Source organism: Notamacropus eugenii, chromosome 3 (assembly GCF_028372415.1).
Source record: "Notamacropus eugenii isolate mMacEug1 chromosome 3, mMacEug1.pri_v2, whole genome shotgun sequence".
NCBI lineage: Eukaryota > Metazoa > Chordata > Mammalia > Diprotodontia > Macropodidae > Notamacropus > Notamacropus eugenii.
In genome coordinates, this window is record NC_092874.1 from 389,852,791 (window position 1) to 389,876,591 (window position 23,801).

At 34.2% G+C, this 23,801-nt stretch overlaps 1 protein-coding gene across 13 annotated transcripts in view; it reads right to left on the reverse strand.

Annotated features, from left to right (window-relative positions):
* Positions 1-885: 885 nt before the first annotated feature.
* Positions 886-23,801, reverse strand: part of SUN1 (Sad1 and UNC84 domain containing 1) — a 76,361-nt gene continuing 53,445 nt past the window's right edge. For 11 of the 13 annotated variants that reach the window (XM_072597786.1, XM_072597782.1, XM_072597784.1 and 8 more), the window contains 11 exons: positions 22,880-22,938; positions 22,567-22,712; positions 21,505-21,591; positions 16,291-16,334; positions 15,305-15,440; positions 10,949-11,200; positions 10,285-10,369; positions 7,109-7,224; positions 4,981-5,148; positions 3,904-3,996; positions 886-2,680 (listed from right to left, as the gene is read on the reverse strand). In XM_072597786.1, coding sequence (XP_072453887.1) covers positions 2,567-2,680; positions 3,904-3,996; positions 4,981-5,148; positions 7,109-7,224; positions 10,285-10,369; positions 10,949-11,200; positions 15,305-15,440; positions 16,291-16,334; positions 21,505-21,591; positions 22,567-22,712; positions 22,880-22,938 — 1,300 coding nt within the window. In that variant the 3' untranslated portion in view covers positions 886-2,566. Of the gene's footprint in view, positions 2,681-3,903; positions 3,997-4,980; positions 5,149-5,710; positions 5,791-7,108; positions 7,225-10,284; positions 10,370-10,948; positions 11,201-15,304; positions 15,441-16,290; positions 16,335-21,504; positions 21,592-22,566; positions 22,713-22,879; positions 22,939-23,801 lie in introns of those variants that run through there. The other 2 variants (XM_072597787.1, XM_072597793.1) reach the window with 2 other exon arrangements.

Sequence of the window (23,801 nt, forward strand, 5' to 3'; positions counted from 1 at the left end):
ATAACTTAAAGAAGCCTATTCATTGAATGGGTGTATCTCACTCAAAGTGAGAATGTGAAGTCTGAAAGGACTAGGGTCTCCCGTGGCATCCTGGCCATCTCCAGTCATCCTGGTACATAGATGGCTCAGGACAAGATAGTGAGGTTGGTGACCTTGCACAGCCCTCCCTCACTCAAATCAAAGTCAACTGCAAGTCATGCCATCATCTTGATGTCATGGTCCTCTTGGAGAGTGGAGGACAAATACAGCAAGAACAGGATCCCCATGCAAAGACTACCTTTCCCGTTTCACTACTAAGAGACACCCTGCTTTCCAGAGTTGAGGCCCAGCAAGCAAGCTTGGCATAACAACAATCCTTTGCACTCACCTTCTGGCTGAACTCATCTGCAGCACCAGGTGATCCCTGAGCACCTGAAGGACCTCATGTTCCTCTCCTGGAGCCCTGCTTATGAATCAAGCTTGTCTCACTGTTACCACTGCCCCTCACTGTCAGGGCAATGTTCACTGCATAGCAATTAACAGGAATATTGAGATTTGCCCGCACTAAAGCAGGACTCTGTCAGAGGCCCAGGTACATGCACCTGTAGTTTCCCTCCTCCAACAAAATAATGAAAGCTTTTTGCTTGTGATCACTGTTAGCTCTTTAGCTTATTTCATTTTGCAGAGTTAACTGTGGTTGTGATAACCTGTGTGAATCCTTTGGTATTTTCACAACCTCTGTGACTCTTTGGTCATTTGTTTCACAGTTGATAGTTCTTTGTAGTACTGATATATAAGCTGCAAGAAAGGATTTCCTAAGTGTCTATTGGATGAATATTATAAATTTAAAGTTATTCATTAACTGACACCCCCCCACACACATTCTGTGGCAAAAGCAACATAAACTGAGAAAAGAAATATACTCTTTATTATTAATTTGAAATATTACATGCACTTTTAAAAATTACAAACTCTTTATTTAAACATCTCAATAGCATCTTGTGAATTTGGAGGCAGCAAAAGAAACACTACCAAAGACAAATATTTTGAAAAGCATTTACAAAAATACATTGCACAAAGTCCTATCTTGCATCTTTAAAAATAAATTAGTATTCAAAATATTCCCATCCCGGTCCCCAAATTTAATTTACACAGGATAATTTGATTTACATATTTAACCTATAATATATGAAATACCTGTACATATTTTATCCAACTTCTCTGTATAGGCATTAGTCGACTTCTAAAAACAGTGAACAAATGCTAATTTATGGAGTTTTTAAATACATTTGAGGACTGTTGTGCAATATACATAAAACTCTATTCAGAAAACCAGTCAGCACCATCATTTCAAGCCTTTTCTGAAAATGCAATACCTATGTTGATAACACAAGTGTTAATCACAACCAAATAAGCCTCTAAGATCAATCAAGCAGGAATGCTACATGCAGTTGCATAATATAACACAAATCCCAATTATATCCAGTAAAAATGCTCTTGTAGGGAAAAACAAAGGCCTTAAAATGTAATAATGGCAGCTGAACTTGCTTACTACTTTAGCTAATAAACTTTCACTATCATGTGACCAGTGAAATAATACAACTGTTAAGAACATATCAGTGTTGGTTCTACAGAAGAATTCAAAACCAAAATATTCGACTTTTTTTCTGATCCTAATTTTATCTTTTTAGTGTATAACCCAGACTAAACCAATTAATTTAATTGGAATAAGCATCATTTAGATCTGAGATCTGAGTTGTCTATTTAGATCTAGTTCATCCTTAAAAACTAACAAATGAAATAAAATTTCCTTATTTTGTTCAATCAATATTAGGAGACAGTGTTTACTTTGGAAAACTAGCTCAAGAATAAGAGCAAACCAGAAAACAAACTTGAAATGTATTGCTCCCTCACCCAATCTCTACCCCATCCCACCCCACCTCTCCCAACCCCACAAATATAGTAAAGTATTATCTATGTCTGGGTTAAGGCAAGTACTCACTAATCCTGAAGAATAGGAGTTTAAGCTGCTGATAAATAATTAAAGACATTTTGGTTGCATTATTTTTCCCTGACAGTAATATGTATAAGGCTTAATACATAAAATACATATACCAAAAAAAGTCCTCAAAATCTAATGAAAAAGCCAAAGTACTGGGACTAAAATCTTAAGGAACCTTTTAATATCTACTTGCCTTGTTCCAGATGCCAGGCAAATACAAGTATATAGATGAACTTTACGTTAAAATAGATTCTAAAGGTGAAAAATAAAAGTGAGTGGTTTTGTTAACAATACAATTCAAACTTCATACAAGAGACATCACCTTTTCTGCTAACTGGTCTTTATGAACCAGAGTATTCGGCATGCAGCTTCTCAGCATGACCATTTGTTTAAAAACAAAAAAAAAAGCTGTCAATAGCAAGCTGAGCATGGAGAACAATTTATCAGTTGAATTTTCATGTACTGTCTTGCTGGCAGTCTTGTGAAATTTATTACAGAGGATAATTTTGTCCATGCCCTCATCCAGTGTTTCAGGTTGTTTGGTATATACAAAAATGTACAAGAACAATAATGCAGATAGTATTTTTACTTGATGAGTTCTCCATGTACTCTGAATCGATAGAGACATGTGTACTCGGGATGGCCCCAATTAGAAAAAATCCGAAGTTCCACAATCTGGAAAGCTTTTCCAGGGTTCTTCTTAAAAAAACAAACAAACAAAAAAAAACTTGCATTATTTCATATTTTTAATAAAAAAATTCACCAATCATTTATATTGAGATTTAGGATATAAAGGTTTTGAGTCCTTGAAATCTTGAATTAACAAGCTAACTAAAGAACTTCTCTTAACCTGAATTTCTTCATCAGCCAAGATGAGCGGGGAGAGGATTCTCAACCTGAACTACTTCAAGGGGTCCTCAAATCAATAATACATGTATGAAAGATTGTTATTTTGTTCTTTACTTAGCTCCTTCAATATATGCAGCATTCTGATACATGTTTAATGTTAAACAAAGGGAGAATTCACTCCAAAACTCAGAAACCTGGCTAGAGGGGTCCAGGGGAGAATACTATGATTCATTTCTTTTAGCCAAGTCAGAATTTGTTTTTTAATTGTCTCACAACTGAGTTAATAATCTAAATAAAATACTTAACAAAATCACTAAGAGGCAGCATGACCTAGATCTGTGGTGTTAATCTCCAATAGACACTGCAGCTACCGATGCATACTAAGGATACCAGCAGGCCAAAAACATCCTGACGTAGTTTTAAAATGTAATGATATTTCATTTTAATTGCACTTTTATTTACTTTGTTAAGTATTTCACAATTACATTTAAATCTGGTTGGTCCCACTCAGGAATGTTGCTGGCCTTGTGTTTGAAGCCTTTGGCCCAGAGGACAGAGAGCTGGTTTCAGTGTCAGAAAAAACCCAAATTACTTCTTGACACATCCTGGCTGTTCGAACCTGGGGGAGAATCACTTAACCTCTCAGTCACCTCCTGAAAATATCTAACACTACAAGTTGCAGAGCAGATGCCAGTATGCATATGGTAGAATACTCCCTAAACCAATGACAGAACAGTGAGGATACCAAAAATAAAGCCAGTAGTAAGAGTTTGGCTATTAGTCACAGACTTGCTTATAGGATCAATCCAATCAATTCAGGGGACTTTACCAACATGTACCAAAATACAGTCTTTTCAAAGAGGAAAGCTCCAAACATATTTATTTCTCAATGGCAAAACATCAGGCTACTTGCTGGGGCTGGTGTTTAGAAATAGCCAAATATCCTTATTGTGAATATGTATATGAAAAACTAAAATTCAGTTACACTTGGCATACATATGGGGTGTACAGTTTTAAGCTTTAGAAAGTTTATCTATAACACATCTACGCTATCTGTACATGGAGACCCTTACCATTGCTTGAAATATCTGAAGTGATTCTCCTTCTTGATCATAAACAAACTGTCCAAGAAGCATTCCTTCTTCTTGATGTTCACTGTCTAAACCCTATAAACCAAGAAGAATTGTTAAATAAGAATACCATGTTAGCTAGAATTTTTTCAAACATTGAGTTTATATGAAAAAGAAATGAAGAAATAACTAGCCAACAAGTCATATCTTATTCAGGTGGTCAGAAGCTGATAGGTACACTTTTTCCATGTTTACCCAAGTGTCAGACATATTGGTATTTCTGGATTAGGAATCTGACGACCTGGATTCAAAGCCCAGATTTGAGAAGTGCATGTGACTTTGGGCATGTCACTTCTCTGGGACACAGTCTCCTTATCTGTAAAATGACGGATCTAGACAAGATGGCTGATCTCTACAGTACTTTGCAACTAAATCAAAACAATCGAATCAAAGTCTCACAGTAACTTGATCTTTGTAGCATACCATATGAGAAGATGCAAACACCTTTAGGTTTTGACACATTGTTTATCTTCTGGTGAAAGTATTCTAACGTTTCTTACATTTATAATTAGTTTTACTCAAATAGTTAAGAAGTAGGGGTTGGAGGAGGGTGAGAATTCAACCAAAAGTACATTTGGCCATAGGAGTTGCCATTTCCTCCATTTTGCCTCCCCCTCATTCCCATCACTGGTCAGCTCAGAGCAAAGTGTGAGGTGGTTTAGGAAACAGTGAAGAGTAAAGTCCCTGAAGCTGCGTCTCCTTCCAGTAAGGCCCGGCCTAGGAAGGGGACACCTCCCTACTCCTGAGTCCTACCCAAACCCCTCCATTCTCATCTTCCTAGAGTCCCAGGGTTCTTAAGCTGAGTTCAATTAACTTGTTTTTTAAACTACTATGAAAATTTTCAATAAAACTGATTTTCTTTGTCATCTATGTATTTTATTTTATGGATTTAAACAGGCTTTACCAGACTGTGTCCATGATACAACAAAGTCTTAGAAACCCCTGCTATAGTTTTACTTCTATCTTCAATTTTCCAAATTCCTATTTTATCTACAAATATTGACAAAGAAATATACTTACATATACTGAGAAATCTTTAGGAGCACTAGTGATGTTGCCTGTTGGTGAAAGTATCTTTGGTATATGTTCTATTGTAAAAGCTGTTGGATAGATCATCATTGACAGTCTCACAACAAGGTATCCTTGAGATCCTTTAAATGCCCAGCAGTTCCCAGGATATATGTCAGGCTAAGAAAAAAAATATACTGACAATTTAAGACTTTAAAACAATTTTTACAATTCATAAAATATTGCAATCTATCAAATGTAGGTGAGATTCTTCCTCATCTATTCAAAAGGATAAGTATAAATGCTAATACAATATGACTGGATTATTTTGGTAAAAATTATAAAACTATCAAGTTTTGTAAGTAGTAAAAAATATAAAATCAGCTAACTTACTGAAAAGCTATTTTTAACCACTGATTATTTTTTACTTCTTTGCTGCCTCACGGTAAATGAGCAAATTAAAGAAAAATTCCACATTAATGTCAATATGGTACACTTAATAGACAGTCAAAAAGAGTAACAAATAAGAAAATGAAATATTTTCTAACATTTAAGACATTCAATTTTGGTAAATAACTGCAAACCAAAAGTAAATAGCAAAAACCATGATTTTCTTATGCAAATATAGTATTGAAAACTTCAAAACTGTGACCCATTAGTAATGTAGTTATTAATAGTACAGTATAGTGCAGGGCAAAAAGCATGGACTCTGGAGACAGAAGACAGGAATAAAAAGTCCCACCTCAAATGCTCAAAACCTCTATGCAGGTCACTGCCCCTCTCTGTAGGTCACTGCCCTTCTCTGTGCCTCCTCTTCCTCATCTATAAAAGGAGGGTTGGACTAGATGGACTTTGAGGTTCTTTGTAACTATAATATATTTGGTAGCTTTTATAATTTTTTCATTTTTTTAAAATATCACATGATGTTCCAAATAATTTAAATAGTATAGTAACAGAACTCAAATGATTAATAGTATTATTGATATCCTCATAATATGTCTAAAACGTGTAAAAAAAGGAAGTGGCAATATTTTCTTATTATAATTATATTGGTTGATCTCACACAGTACTCTATTTCCCTTTGAAAAACCAGCAGTCTGAAGTAAACAGGGTTGTGACTTGCCCAGAGTGACACAGTTAGTGTCTGAATTCAAACAAGGTTTTTGAACTCAGGTCTTCCTGACTCCAGGTCTGGTGCTTTATCAACTATGCCACCTATGCAGAAGGAATGTAAGGAATAATAAGGCCAGTTTCATGTAGGGATGTATGTGTGTGTGTATATCTGTGGGTATGTGTATGTATATATGTATATGTATGTATACATGTATATATGTGTGTACACACACACACACACACACACACACACACACATATTAGGAAAAGGAGTAAATGTATATAATTAGGCTAGGAAAGTAGGAAGTACTCAAGTTGTGAAGGGCTTTAAAAGACAAGTTAGTATTTTATCCTGGAGACAATAAGAAGCTAATGGAATGGAGGGATGAATTTGACCCAGAGCACAAAGATAGGCCAGTCACAATTCAACTGTGGAGTATGTGTCCTTCTATGTGGGGGCCATGATGGAGCAGTACTTGCACAGTGGGCTCCCAATCAGTAAAGAAATATCATGGGAGCCATGGAGTGGCCAGGAAAACTGTAGGGAGATAGGACTGACTCACACCCTGGAAGTTATTCAATTACATACTTGAATATATTCAGTATTATAGTCAAATGAACATATTTAACAAGTTAGCATCTTCTGTCAGACTTTTCCAAATTAGTTCACATAACTAACTTTCTAAAATAATGTATAAAAAAGCTGGTACATCCTAATAAGGACAAAACCTTTATCCAAAGTACTTCCATAAAACTGGATTGGAAATAACCCACTGAAATGGACAGTGTTATCAAATAAACAAACAAACAAAAAAACACCTTATGGAAAGGATCTTTATGTTTGGTTCTAATGTACATGTCTCTAACTCACACCTATTTATTAGCTTTAGTTTAACTCTTGAAAAATGTGTCAATTCATCTGTGTGAAAAGTAGCTTGGTTGACATTTTACTTTAATTGTATTTGGATATCTAAACTGGAATACAACTACAGAGAACAATACCGTATTTTAGATAAAATTCACTCACCTGAATGACAATTCGGGGAGACTGCGAGTGGTACCACAGAGGAATTCCAAACACACTAATTAATGCAGTTTTGGTTTCATATGTTTCAGAACAACGAGTACTCAGAATGCTACCACCTTAAAAACAAAATCATTTTGTTTCATCTTTGACATTCATTCATATTTGACAACTGAGAAGAAATATAAAGTGCTGGTTATGGGAAATCTTGTTTTCAAGTAAATTTTTCTCAAATCTGAAAATGTATCTATTTTATCTATTTATCTATTTTAAACCAAGTTTAAAAGTATTTACAATTTTAAAGGTTCAACATTAATACTGTAAGATTTGAATGAGAATAAGCACTTATCTTAAAAAATGATTTTAACTTAGTAAATATTCCATTACTTTGAATTAACTAGGATGAAAGATAGTCTAAGGAATGCTGTATCCCTAAATGATCTAAGTCATGTATGAGTTCCTGCCTAAATGACCTAAGTCAAGTATGAGTCCCTGACCATCTGATGGTAACATGATGTAATAACAGGATTGGATTTAAAAAGATTTGCATTGAATCCTGGCCCTTCCCCAATTTCATATCAATAAAATGAGAATTGTAACTAGTAAATCTCTTAGGTTCCTGGTCTTCGAGCTCTGAATCTGATGCACATGGTCTTCAGCCTCTTATAAAAAATAATCATAGACACCAAATTTAAACAATTATCAGTATATTTACAGAGAAGCCATAAATCCATATATAAATAGGAATACAAACATAAATCTGTCAGAGAAAAAAAGAGCAGTCAAATATTTATTTACTATATCATTTGCAATAAATTTATTAAGAGCTATATAAAGCTTTCTATGACTTTCTTCCTAATTTTATACCTCATTTTTGCTTCAACAAAACATCAAGTGAAGAACCATATTCATATTATCATAGAATTTAATTTACAAGGCAGTCTTTGGGGAAAGAGTAAAACAGTTTAGTGAATTAAGTACTTGACTTTGAAGTTGAAAGATCTGGGCACTGAATCTCTCCTCTGACTTAGCAGTTAAGTGACTGGTTTCATGGTCACAACTCAGAGAGCCTCATTTCCTTCATCTCTAAAATAAGTATAAAATGATCCATAGTATTATCTCATTTGATCCTCAAAAAAGCCTGAGTTAAGTAAGCAGTTTTACAAACATTAAAACACCACATAAATGTGAGTTATCAGTGACAGGAGCTATTATTATATCTATTATCCAAGTATCAGTCCAAGGTCAGAGATAGTCATCATCAAAATAGATGAAGGAGTGATAATTTTTTTCAGCCATGGAAATTCTCAAAGACTGTCTATGATATTATTACAAAAGGACTATGAGCCACACTGGTGAAGCGTATCCATACTAATGAAAGTCCCAATTTTTGAATTCTTAAATGATTACTATAGGGCAGCTAGGTGCAGCCAGGAAAACCTGAGTTCAAACCTCTAGACACTAGCAGAGTGACCCTGGGCAAGTCACTTAATGCTGATTGCCTCAAAAAAATTATTACTTTAGCTGGCAACTTACAAGAGATTTTCACAAAATCTGGGACCAACTTTATGGCTTTTCAACAATGGATCCAAGGGAGTTTATTTTGCTGTCCTTTTTGGCTCAATGTAAATATCCCTAGAGAATCAAACTGGTTCAAATTGTTAGGTTTCTTCTGTTGCATATGAAGTTAGGATACATTTCTTTAAAACAAGTTAAGTGATGCATGCTCATTTATGTGATGTCAAAATTATACTCATGCATTTGGCAATCTGCAGCAAGATAGTGCAGTAGATGGAATGCTAGGCCTGGAGTCAGGAGGACCTGAGTTCAAATCCATCCTCAAACACTTACTAGTTGAGTGACCCGGGGCAAGTCACTTCACCCTGTCTGCCTCAGTTCCTCATCTAGAAAATGAGCCGGAGAAGGAAATGGCAAACCTCAAATGGGGTGACATGACTGAAACACAACAAAATTAAGTTTTAACCACTCTTAACTACTAAGTCAAATCTTTTATGTTAAAATAAGGCAGGAATTATGAAGTACTATAAAAAACCATCACACTGTGTGTGTGTTGTATATATCTGTATGTATAAAGTGTCACAGTCTGTCCACACAAATGCTGCCCTCCATGCAGGCGGATCAGCCTGTTGTCTCCTAAACAGACCTTGCTCATTGCTTCTGATCATACTGTTCTCCTTACAGAAGATGTCCTTTCCTCTTCTCTCCACCTATTTAAACAGATCCCATCTGTCAAGAGGAAGCTCAAGCTTCCTCTGTTTCAGAAAAGCTTTTCTAACAACAAACTACAGTCATAAATACACCAGTCTACAATCAGTTTTCCCTCATCTGAATTCCTACTATGAACTTACAGCTCATTTTCCAGTTATATTTTAACCTCACGGATATTTGCCTTTTTAACATGTATTTTACCATTTTTTCTTATTTTGTCACTGAAACTTTTAAGTTTTTAATATGTAGTGTGTTTCATACTTCTTTGTTCCTAACATTCAGTTTGTTTTTTTTTTATTAAGCACCTACTATGTGCCAGATACTATGCTAGGCACTGGTCTCATGAACATAGAAGATGATTATTATTTGAGGAATATATGAATATATATATATAATATATAATATGTACTGCTTACCTCACAGGTTTGTTGTGAGGATCAAATGAAATGATATGCATAAAATGCTTTACAAACCTTAAAGGGGTATATAAACATCAGTTTTCTCAACATCGTTATGTAATCAAAGAACAAGATCAAGTCCCATTATAACAAAGAACACAGGGTTTTTGGTACTGAATTTCATAGTGAAAGACAACACTATTGCACCATGTACCAAATTAAACATGCCCAGGCCATTTATTAGACTAGTGGTCTAATAAGACAATTTAGTATGCAGTAGGTCAACAACATAACATGAGCCAAAGTTTAGATGGTTTTCTGATTGCACTAACAAACTTATAATTCTAACTTTAAAAAAACTTCTAATTTGCTGTTCTTTAGGAAAACCTGAAACATAATTCCTGAATTTAAAGCTGTACGAAAATTCATTATTCCACAACTTTTCTTAATACATTAGGTGATGTTCTCATCATTTCAAGGACAAATAAAGCAACTTTTGATCTTAGCAATGAATAAAATGTCAATTTTTGATGTGAACATGATTTTACTTACCTCCAGATTCTAAAGCAAAGTCTACCATTCCTGTTTTGTCTTGGGAATACAGCTTCAGAGCATTTTTAACAATAACATGTGCTTGCTAGATGTGCATGGCAACATAAAGGGGAAATAGGAAAGAAACATTTCGGTTTTTTTAGTTTGGGAATTTCTTTAAACAAGACACAAAGAATAATTATCTTAACTTCTGCGCATTTAAAAATGTTTTAATGGTCCTTTTTTCAAACTGTCCACTGCTACAGATTAACCCACCTTCCTGTCCACTTTAAGCAGAAATACTTGCTTATATCAAATATGTATAGCTAAATAAAATAAATCAACAGATTGGGCATTTCTGAGAATGCCTATTTCAAAGAACTAGTATCTTCGTTGCTAATAAAAGTAGATTTTGAGGTGACTTTAGTAGCACCAGGACTGTCATGAAATATAGTTAGCTGCACTATGCTATTGGAAGATGTGCATATAACAAAAGAACAAGTGGCAGCCACATAGGTAAACAGCATCTCACTCACAAAAAATGAGCTCTTTTCAAAATGTTCTCCCTACACTTAGGAAAAAATGCTTTGGTAACAATAGTGGATACTCCAAGAACTTTCTTAAGACAAAGACAATCCACTTCTTTATATAGCTTTTTAGCATTTAAAATTACTTTTTTACTTACCGCTTCTGTTATGCCAGAAATTCTCACAGTGTCAGCATCTACCAATGCCTCAGAAGATGGCATCTCTTTTTTCATGGACATATGGAGCGTAACATTCTTTAGAATTTGCAGCTCTAAATCCCTTAATAAAATCTGCAAGTCACCTTTGCTTACAAATTTGGAAGACAGCCACTGTAGCAGCCATTCAAGAGAGTCATCTTGCTGATCATCAGAAAACATAAGCTTGATAGTTTCTCGGATTTGGGTATCTACCTAGTTAAAAGAAACAAAACAGTGCAAGGCAATTGTGAATTTAATTCACCTGTTCATTTAAAATCATCAAAGCAATTATGAAAAACAAATAGTTTTCTTCCTACACTTAAAAGTCCTCCTGGGGAAGCAGAAAAATCTTAATGGAAACAGCAACATGGAAAAAAATCATGCAATGACATGTGGGTTGGTGGGAATACAGAGGAGTGTATCAAGCCTTAAAATCAAAAGCTAGTGTAGAGATTAGAACCATATTATCCAACTTTCTCATTTTGCAGATGTGGAAACTAAAGCCCAGAAATTAAGTAATTTTGCTGAGATCACATATGTGGTCAGTGGCAGAGCCAGGATTTGGTACCTGATCTTCTGATTCTAAATTCAGTGCTTTTTCCAAAACGTCAAGATGCCTCTTATTTTAATTGTCCTAAACACAAAGGCAGCAAAAAGAATCTGAATGATTTCCTTAAAAGAAAGCTGACAGAAGGGTTCAGTATGGAAATTGAAAGAAGAAATCATTTCCAGGTACAAATAAAAGACTAAGAAATGAAATGTTTGAGTTTCTTAGGGAAAAAAAAGTACTATGTTTTATACAACAAATTTAGTTCTGGAAACATCTGTGTAATTCTATTTATATATTTAATTCATATTATACATGTGCTTTAGGAATTGACTAAAGGAACTCTATGATAAACTTTCTATAAAATAAGCCAATTAACAACCTCTTAGTTTATATGTTTTAAAGATGAATTTACACATATAGGTTTTCCTAACAGAGCAGCCTCTAAAGTTGATGGAAATACAGTATTTACAACCAGAAATAAGTTAAATTCTTCTTCTTACTTTTTAAAATACTGTTCATGTCTCTTTTTCTAGTTCTTCCTCCATGTGGGTATCCCACAAGATTTTGCCCTTGGTCCTCACCTTTTCTACCTCTTTCTACATTCTTAAACTTGGTGATTTCCCTTGATGCTACACCTATCATGTCCATGAAGATGACTGCCAACTCTATAGTTCCACCTTAACCTACCTATAGACCTGTATACTATATTTCCTATCTAATGCAAAATATTCCACTCTAGATGTCCCATCCATTTTGAAACCCAGTATGTTCAAATCAAATAGTTTTCCCCTCCCAAAAAACCCAGTTTGTTTCTTCCAACTTGTTTTTATCTCTTGAACACATTACCACCTTCCTAGTGATAAAGGATCAAAACCTCAAACATAAGATTCTTTTCTACCTCTTATTCCCCACATTGAATGATTTCCCAAGTCCTGTCAAATTCTACAATCAAAATCTCTCATTCAAATCCATCTCCTCCCTTTTTAAAACATAAAAAATTCTTATAAAAACTGATAACATTATCAACAAGTACAAAAAAATAAATATAAAATGATTACAATAAGCAGTAAAGGCACAAAATCCCATGTATTTCCATTTTCATCTTAACAAAAATATAATTTTAATGATTTTTTGCGTTCCTTTCAATTCTTCTTTTCTTTTATTGCCATTATTTCTTCTAAAGTCTAAAGTCACAGTTCACTTTTTGGTTGTTGTTTTATTACTCTATGTCCTTTATACTCCTTTGCTCACAATAGTTCGGGCCCTCTCTCTTCCAATTTAATCCACTATAACGGCTTCCTTTAATTTCCTGTCTCTAGTATTGCTCCTTCTCTTATCCTTCCATGACACTGTCTAAAGAATGTTACCAATGTACTATTCTGATCAGGTTATTCCTTCATTCAAAAAACTTTCAGTGCTACCTCTTTGAAATTAAAGGTAAACTATACCTAGCATTTAAGGCTCTTGAAAATCTGGCTCCAAAGTACCTTTCTAGCCTTATTTCATTCTAACCTATTCATTCTCTTTCATGTAATCTTTACTCCAGCCTAGAGTACTCCTCACTCCCCTAATCATCTTGCTTCCTGCTGTCTCTACTTTTTTTTTTAAACAAACTTTTATCATCTTTCATTCCTGGAACAGATTCCACTCTTCCCACGTCTGTTGAAGTCTTCTTTGAAGCTCCATCTTGAGAGCCACCTTCTCCATGAAGCCTTTTCCCCAATACTTTCACCTCCCTAGATTGTGAGTTCCTTTAGAATAAAGACTACCTTTTGCCTTTCTTTGTATCTCTTGTATTTAGCACACAGAATGGCCTATACACAAGTATAAGGCCTATATGGCAATATGGGATGATATACACATACCACAATGTATGTACATATTTGTCCTACACATGTATATACAGGTATTTCATCTGCTTACATGCATATCACGTGTGTGGTGTGTGAGGCATATACATACAAGTGTAGCAGGGCTTAATAAATGCTCGTTGACTCACTCCCTACCCCCAGCCCCAATTTCTCACAACACTTTGCCTGGGCTTGAATCTATCCCATTTCTTCTTGTAGCAGTACTCTGCATGTCTACACTCCCTCTCTAACTTCTACACCTATTTATATTACAGAATTGTGTCCTAACAATCTTCATCACTAGCATGCTCTATATAGCAACTGTCTTAACAGATATGTTGAACTAAAATGAAAGCTCCAAAGATGATACACTATCAGCACAAAGTCTTCAACTTTCACCACAAAATCTATTTGAAATAAACTTATAATGGTTAAAGAAATCTAAAATGTACTGACTAACAGATATTCTGCTCAAATTGTTAGCTGGCATTCTGGAATCAATTTTAACTTCTGAAATGATATAGCCCAAAATTTGATACTCATTATTTTCAGAGCATTTTACCATCTCAATATTTTTGAAAGTTATCTGTTACATAGTACAGGAAATTCTCATCTGAGGAAAACAGGAGGAGACAGAATTTGAAGGGTCATTCCAGGAGTTGAGGACTCCCTGTAGGAGATAGAAAAAGGAAAGAAGTCCAAAGAGACCTGGGATCTAGGGATACTTTCAACGACCTTCCTGAAAACAACGCAATCTCCCATAATTCTGTACCAGTTATACGCACACATATCCATACCCACACCCACAACACCCCCACACCCACACACACCCAACAGAAAGACCATTGACAGAATTGTGTGAACCATGCTGACCCCATCTTGTGATTCCATTCTGGATTCTAGCTCAGTGCCCTTTCTATTCAATTATAGGTCTAGTTCAATTTCTTGTGAGAAAGCTTTATTCAATTATGGGAATTGTGAGAAAACTTTATTGCATTGTTTATACCTAGTCCTGTCTAGCTGGGAAGCTGGACCACCTCTACCTGCCGCTTAGGGAGCCTTAACTAAGAACCTAGGTTATACGGACCAGAAACTCAGTCAGATCCAAAGATTAATGCAATGAGTTTTCTTACAATTATGTCAAAAATAACCCATACGTCATATCTGAAAAGTGGGCCCATACTGGTCAATCATTTACCATTTCCTTTTTCCTCTGATTGAATACAGATATTTGGAGGGAATGAGAAACCTCTTTTTCTAATTTCAGGGAACTACACTCTTTCACTCCCAACGTGGAAAGTCCCTAATCTTTGCTCTAATTAGAAATCAGATTAACTAATCTTCTGTGCTGGTTTATATCTTGTTAACTGTTTTCTTTTAATGCACAAAAATCAATGTACCCCTGTATTCCAGGTCCAGTGCAAAGCTGAGGAGGTCTGCTCCCAATTTATTATGCAACTGGCATTCACTGCTTAATAACTCAATATGCTCAAAAGGTCAGGGAAAAAAAAATTCCACCTATTCACCTTTACAGGACATATAGCCTAGCCTTAATACCACTGATGTTGACAGAAAAGAAAAGTTTGCAATTACAAAATACAGTATGTACAAACAGAATTGGATTTGAAGTCAATACTTTTTTTTTTTTTTTTAAAGTCCAGCTCTGCCTTTTACTACGTGTATGACTTCAAAGCAAATCCCTTCACCTTTCTGGTTCTCAGTTGTGGGACTGAATAATCTCTCACGTTCCTTCCACCATTAAATCCATAAATCCATTTAGCAGTTTTCAATAATATAATACTGGAAACTACACATGCAATAATAATTAACATAGAACTTCACTTCATGAATTTAAGAAATGTTTACACACACTCTGAGCATCTCAGATCATAAACTGGTCAGTAACCAAATGCTTACTTTCTCATGCACTGCCTCTGCTTTCTCACAGCTCGTCTTCAAGCCTTGCCAAGTTAACAATTCGGATTTCAAATGACCGAGCTCCAGCTCTAGATTTTTAACTTTGGACAGAAGACGCTGTCGTTCATCAACTCCACTAGGAAAACCAAATGGAGAAAATACATGTTACAAAACCTCAAGTTAAATTTACTCCAATACTACGTTAAATATCAAAAATAAAGGAAGCTGTTAAAAATGAAGACTAAGAGGATGGAATACATCTTACAAAAAAAAGATCACATTATGAAAATTGAACATCTTGTCCACAAATGAAAACTCTTATAAATATGTGTAACAATAATGCCCTTAAAAAAACCCTTAATTATTAATGCTAAGTTAAAGAAACAGAAGGGACAATAAAAACATAGTTTTTGAGTACTTATATAGAGGGAAGGACACAGCAATATTCTGGGAATTCATAATTCAATCTACATTCTGAAGATGAGAATTTCCCCCTTTTTCTCCCTCCCTCCCCTCTTTCTCTCCTCTCTCTTTTACTCTATTTCTCCTCTCTGCCTCACTTTTTTTTCCTCTTTCTCTCTTCTTCTCTCCTCACAACATCTTTTCTGAGAAAGATTTTAGAACAAGTCTCTCCATCTTTATTAGAACAGGTCCAGTAGATTTACAAAGTTGCTACAGAGTCAAAATCTTCATTGTGTAATTCTCTAATGCACTTGTGATTAATCCTACTTTTTGTTCACAGTAATCCAAAAAACTCTGAAGACATTCCATCAACAGAAACCTTAAGCAGTACCAAAAAATAAAATTGCCCCAAAGCTCAGTCTTTTTGGGTGTCATCCAAAGTGGGATTGAGGTGTGCTTTGATCTCATAAACCATGTCATGGCCTCAATTAAAATCAAGCCTGACACAAATAATAAGAATCACCAGTTTTTCTCAAGTAGGAAAAAAGTAACAAAGAATCAAAACATATTAAAAATATTCATACCTAATTATTCTTGACTTGGTCTGATCTAATTCTTCCTGGATAAGCTGAAAAACATAAAAACAATAACCAAAGACAGAATGTACACATTTATCTTTTAACATCTTAAGTATGTATTAGCTAATTTGGGGAGATACATATTCCAAGCTAGGCATAAGTTCTAATAAGGTTGAATCTACAGAAAATCTATAATGAAAAACTATTTGCCTGTCTATGCTCTCCAACTCTTGAAATAAAACCACTTCAACCAAAGATGGAAGTAATCTGATTGAATTTATTATCACAATTTTAATATACTAAAAAGCAGCCATTAGGATAAGTCAAAGTGTAGGAAAGAGACAAAAATTATACTTTTATCTTTAGAGTCAGCATTATTTACTGTGAATAATTTGGTTCTTAATGGACTATGTCCACCCTACGTAGCTGGATATCTTAGACCATAGTGAAATTTTTCTTTTAAACAATGACAAGGCTTAATACTGTGACCCTCAGATTAAATCTACAATCATAACTGAAAAAGTGAGATTATGAGGATAAATAGAAGATGGAATAAGAATCTCTCCAATTCCTTGATTCTTGAAATCTAAGAATGTGATCAATCCTTATGCCCTATCATTTAGAAGAAGTTTCTCCTTTTATTATAAACTATCATATTTTGGTGTGTGGCTTAAGGACACTGGTCTTTTCACTTTATATATCTAAAATCTAATACAATGTAGCCAACACAATGGTGTTCGTGGATTAACTGAGTTGGTGATAAAGTCCACTGTAGTTGTAATACCTTTTGAAATACATATCAACAGATAAACTTAAGTTTATTAAGCACTGTGCCAGGGCACTATGCTAACCACTGATTATACCAAGAAAAAATGAAACAGTCGTTGCTCTCAAAAAACTTATTTTAAATATCAGTTGACACTTCTTTTAGACAAAGCTGCAAAGACATATGTGCAGGGATTGAACAAGTTATTTAAAATGCCTAAAAAAACTACGTAACAGCAGATAAAAGGTAGCAATTATTACAGAAAATGGAGAAAATTAAATGTACTGATATACCTTTCATTTCCCTCCTGCATTTAAAGAATATCAGTTAACAACAATGACACAGGACATCAAAATATGGACGATATTGCCAAAGCAGGATATGGGAAAATTTATATTTCTGAACTCAAACAGAAAGAACTGATCACCAAACTGGGCATACAATCAAAAAAACTGAAAAAAACCCAGCAAATTAAAAACTCTCAATTATACATCAAAATAGAAACCCTAAAAAGGAAAAAATAAGATAAAGTTAAAAGTAAAAACCTGAATACCCACTGAAATGAAAACAGGAGCTAAGATTTTTTGGAGAAAAAATAAATTGATAAATCATTGGCTAATTTATTTTAAAAAAGAAAATGAAATTACCAGCATCAAAAATAAAAAAGCTGAATTGACAACCAAATGAAATAAAACCAATCATTATGAGCTATTTTGCCCAAACAAATAGCAATAAAACAAAACTGACAATCTTAATGAAATGGATAAATGTCCACAAAAATATAAATTGCCAAGATTAACAGAACAGGAAATAGAATACTTAAATAACTCTTAGATCTTATAAATCTTAGAAAAAAAAAAAAAGATTGAACAAGCTATAAACAAACTCCCAAGGATCAGATGCATTTACAAGTATATTCTACTAAACATTTACAGAATAATTAACTTCAATACCACATAAACTGTTTCAAAAAAATAAAGGAATCCTACCAAATTCCTTCTATTACTGACATAAACATGGTCTTAATATCTAAACCAAGAGAACAGAAAAAGAAAACTACAGGCCAATTTCCCTAGCGAATATAGATGCAAAAATTTTAAGATTACAGCAATATATCACAAAGATCATACAATATCAAACTGGATTTATACCAGGACTGCAGGAAAACTACAGTTATTAGGAAAACCAACTATATTAACAACAAAAATAACAAAAATATTATTCTTTTGATATAAAAAAAAGCTTTTAACAAAATATAACATGCATTCCCATTAAGAGGAAAAAACCCATAGAATGCATAGGAATAAAATCAAGCTTTTCTTATAAATAGCATCTAAAAGCAAAAGCAAGCATTACTTATAATGGAGATAAAATAGAATAATTTCTAATAAGATGGGGAGAGAAGGGGAAGCAAGGAAGTCCATTATTACCATGGCTATTCAATATTGTACTAGATATGCTTACCTGCAGCAATAAGGTAAGAAAAAGATTTTAAAGGAATAAGCATAGGTAGTGAGGAAACAGAACTATCACTCTCTGAAGATAATTTGATGATTTACTTAGAAAACCTTAGAGAGTCAACTAAAAAACTAACTGAAAGCATTAAAAACTTCAACAAAGTTGCAGGACATAAAATAAGCCTGTACAAACTATCAGTACTTCTATATACTGCAAAACAAAAACAAACAAACAAAAAACAGTAAGAAGAGAAACACCATTTAAAATGATCAAAAACAGCATAAAATATTTGAGAGTCTACCTGCCACAACACACAGGAATATATGAACCCAATTACAAAACATTCTTCACACAAATAAAGAAAGATCACAATAACTGGAGAAACATTAAATGCTCATGGGAAGGCCAAGTCAATACAATAAAAATGACAAAACTACCTAAGTTAGTTTATTTATTTATTGTCATACTAATTGTCAATTACCTTGTAGAGCTAGAAAAAAATTATAACAAAATTTATTTGGAGAAACAAAAGGTCAAAACTATCAACAGAATCAATGGAAAAATGGGAAAGGAGACTAGCATATCAGATTTCAAACTATACCACAAAGCTGTAATTATGAGAGTAATTTGGCAGCAGGTAAGAAATAAAGAAGTTGATCAGTAGAACAGACAAAATATACAATATATAGAAGCAAATGAGTACAGTACACTAATGTTTGATAAACCCAATGATCTGGTAGCTGGGGCAAGAACTCACTGACAAAAATTTGAGAGAAAATGGGAAAGTAGTATGCCAGAAACTAGGCATAGACCAACATTTCATGCCATATGCCATATACCAAGATAAGCTCAAAAGAGCCACATGATTTAGACATAAAGGGTGATGTCATAAGCAAATTAGTGGAGCATGGAAGAAATTAACTGCCAGATCAATGGACAGAGGAAGAGTTCATGATCAAACCAAGACATAGAAAGCAAAATGGATAATTTTGATCACACAAAATTAAAAGTTTTTATATAAATAAAACCAGTGCAACAAAAATTAAAAACAAGAAATTGGGACAAAATCTTTGCAGCAAAGTTTATCTGATAAAGTCTTATTTCTAAAATACATAGGAAACAAGGTCAAATTTATAAGAATACTAGCCATTCCCCAATTGATAAAAAGTCAAAGGATATGAACAGACAGTTTTCAGAGAAAGAACTCCAAGCTATCATTAGCCATGGGGAAAAAATGTTCTAAATCACTAATAACCAGAGAAATGCAAATTAAGACAACTGACTCACTCCAATCAGATGGTTAAGATGACAAAAAAAGAAAAGGATAATCCTGGAGGGGAAGGGGAAATAGGCACAATAATGCACTTCTGGTAGAGCTGCGAACTATTTTAATCAATCTGGAAAGCAAAGTGGAACTATGCCCCAAAAGCTATTAAACTATACATACTGTCTGATCCAACAATACTACTTTTAGGTTCGCATCCACATCCCAAAGAGATCAAAGTGGAAAAGGGCTCATAGAGGCAAAAATATTTATAGCAACACATTTTGTGGTAACAAAGAACTGGAAACCAAGAAAAAGCCCATGAATGAATAAACAAGTGATAGTATGTGCATACAATGGAATACTACTGTGCAGTAAGAAATGATGAAGGGGATGGTTTCAGAAAAACCTGGAAGGTTTTATAAACTAATGCAAAGTGAAGTAAGCAGAAAAAGAACAGTCTACACAATGACAATGATATTGTAAAGATAACTGACTATGAAAGACTGGGCAATTCAGATCACAATGAACCACCATGATCCAGAGAACTTATGATGAAAAATGCTGTCTCCCTCCAGACAGAAACCTACTGAGAGACTCAAATGTTATATTTTTTTCCTTTTCCTTTTTTACAGAACATGGCTAATGAAGGAATTTGTTTTGTATGGCTTCATACTGCAATGAGTTTTTTTTTACTTCTTGCATGCTCAATGGGTAGGAGAGAGGTTGGGAGAGGGAGAGAATCTCAACTTAAAATAATATTGAACTTTTCTTTAAAAAAGGAAATAATGACAGGCATAGTTTCAGAAAAACCTGGGAAGAATTGTCTGAACCGATGCAAAGTAAAGTGAGCAGAACCAGGAGAGAAATGTACGTCGTAGCAGCTTTAAAGTTTAACAGTTTGGAAGATAATCAATTTTGAAAGACTCAGGAACTCTAATCAACAATATCACCAATCATAATTCCAAAGGACTCATGGTGAACCATGCCATCCACCTCCAGACAGAGAACTGACAGACTCAGGGAGCAAATATAAGAATATTTTCTTCCATATCTTTTTTTTCTTGGACATACATGTTTTATGAGAGCCAACGTTATAAAACATGTGAGCATGGCTAGTGATATCCTATAAATGCTCTCTCATTTCCAAACTTGCAATTTGTTTTAGAGTTGGAGGAGTATAGGTATATTTCTAATAGATAGTTCCTACACATAGTAGGGTACTTAATAAATCCTTGTTGAATAGTTTGTTTAATGATGACAAGACAGAGCACATACACTCATGCAGATGACAACCTCTCGTATTATAACGAAAAAACTAACTTCCGTACTAGAAGCTTCATTTATTAGTGCTGGCACTGGATCCACGTGGACAGATACCTAATCTTGCAAGTCTTTTTGCATCCCACAGCTTCTAGCACAGGGCTAGGTACACAGTATGAACTCAAAAATTATACTTGCTAATTAACTGAAACGGAAGAGAATCGTGAAATAAGAAAAGGAGAAACTACTTACTGAACATGAAAATCAGTAGCCCCCAAGTTAGTCTTAAGAGTTTTTGACTAACATTCTTTCATAAGGACAATATAAAAGGTTCAACAACAAAAAAAGTTTTAAATTCTTTGAATAATTACTAAGGAATTTTTAAAAATTAGTTTAACTGAAGTTGATTATTGGTTGTCATTCTGAAAGATGAAAAATAGTCATAAGTTAAAATGGAAAAACTAAGTACCTTGTCCTTTTCATACAGTTTTCCAAGAAGATCTTCCAGTTTCAATATACGGAATTCGTTTTCTTGTTGGAAAGTCATAAAATCCATCTTAAAGATAAAAAAACCACTCACTGAATGGTAATTTAAAGTAAGTGATCTCAAAACACACAAAATTTTTGAACACTAATTTCATTTGGTCACAATTTATCCTACCAAACACAAAGAAAGTAATATAATATACATTTTAATATCTCTAACTTTAGAGAGAAAGTAAAAGCAGCCTACAGCTAAGCTAAAGATCACGAAAGGATTTTCTTCTAATATTTAAAAAAAAAATCAATAAAAAATCCTATAATCTTTTCTGCAGTATCAGAAATTACCAAAAATCATGCTTTGGTCTGTTGAGCAGGTCTCTGACAGAACTGGAAAAATAAAATGAAGAAAGTTTCCTACTTCATAACCCAGTCTGTTCCTTAAAAACACTTGACTATTCAGATTATTGCTACAAATATTACTGAGATGCAACTCTAGATACTTTTACGGTATTATTTCCAAGTGATTTCAAATCAAAGATAATGCTGAAGACATTTTACAGGCTAATAACAAAGTTTCTTTTTATAAAAAAAGTCCAAACCAAAAAGGATCTTAGATATAATCAAAGAATTCTTATTTACCTGTCCTTTCTCTGGTATGGTAAAATACTAGAAAATAGTTCAAATAGGAAAATCCATTGTTAAAACCCTAGCAAACAAAGGTTTTTGTTTTTTAAAAGGCTGTCTACAAAACATTTTAGGGACTTTCCTCCAATAAAAAGGAAATAGCAATTGCTAATGAAATCAAACATGAACTAAATAACGGGGGTAGGAGTAGGAATGTTAATGTTGTCAGAACTCTTTTAGAACACGAAAGAAGGCAAAAAGCTTCTTTATTTGAAAATTTTATCAATAAATTCAAAGAACAGTGTTCCCTCCACTCCGAACCTTATTATTGGCTAACAATTATACTAATTTACTGCGTGGAGTAAAACATTCAATCAACCATCTAACAAAGTCACGTCATAAGAAAGTCAAATAAACAATTTACCTCTGTAGGCTGATTAATGTGGAAAGAATCAGGCTTAAAGAAGTGTTTGGACTCATCTATCCTCTGTGTCCTGTGTATGCTTGTCCAATTAAATATAGGCAAGAGTGAAAGGAAACTTTCCATGTTCCATAAATAAAGGCCTATCCCTTAGATAAAAACAAAAATAAAAAAAGTTTAAAAAACTAATTTCAGAAAAGTATACAAGAAATTATATTTAACTAGAAAATTAAGGGGAAATATCTTTAAAAATTCAACATGAATTATTAAAATAAATATGAATGATCAATTTAAAATGAAAACAAACATCACATACCTAGCAAAAGTAAAAGTGGGATAAGTAACAGTAGCAACTTGCAAATTTTGGGAAGGCACCTGGAAATAAAAATGAAAAGGTTTAACTTGCAGCGAACAGAAGTTGAAAAATAAAACAAGCATTTATTAAGTACTTACTATGTGCCAGGCACTGTATAAGTGCTTAGGATACAAAGAAAAGTAAAAGCAGCCTCTACCATCAAGGAGTTCACATGTGAATGTGAAGATGCAGCATGTAAACCACTATGAACAAGTAAGACATGGGGGGTGTACATGTATCTACATCTATATCTTTCTGTAAGAGAGAACTGGAAATGATCTCAGAAGGAAAACACTAAAAATAAGATGAAGAAAGGTAGAATTTTAATTTGAGACTAGAAGGAATCCAGGGAAGCCAGTAAGTGGAAGTGAGGAAGGAAGGGATTCCAGGCATGGGGGACAGCCAGGGAAAACACATGGAGCTGAGATATGGAGCGCCATATGCAAGGAAATGGCAAGGAAGCCAGTGTCACTGAATGAAGACTATGTAGATTGGAGAGGAAAGAAGGCTAGAAAGATAGGAAGGGGTCATGTTAAAAGGGTTTTAAAACCCAAAGGATTTTATATTTAAATCCTGAATACAACAGGGTGCCATTAGAATTTACTGAGTTAGGGAATGACATGGTTTGATCTGCAAATACCATTTCAATAGCTTAGTAGAAGATGGACTCAAGTAAGGGGAAATTTGAGGAAGAGAGGCCAATTGGAAGGCTACTGCTATAATCCAAGCTTGAGGTGACTCCACACTCCTTGCACCAGGTTGGTGGTGGTAAAGGAGAGAAGGGGGAACGCACAAAAGATATTAAAAAGATAAAATGAAAAGGATGAGGCAACAGAATGGATATGGAGGGATTTTAGAGAAGAGGGGAAGATAACACTGAAAT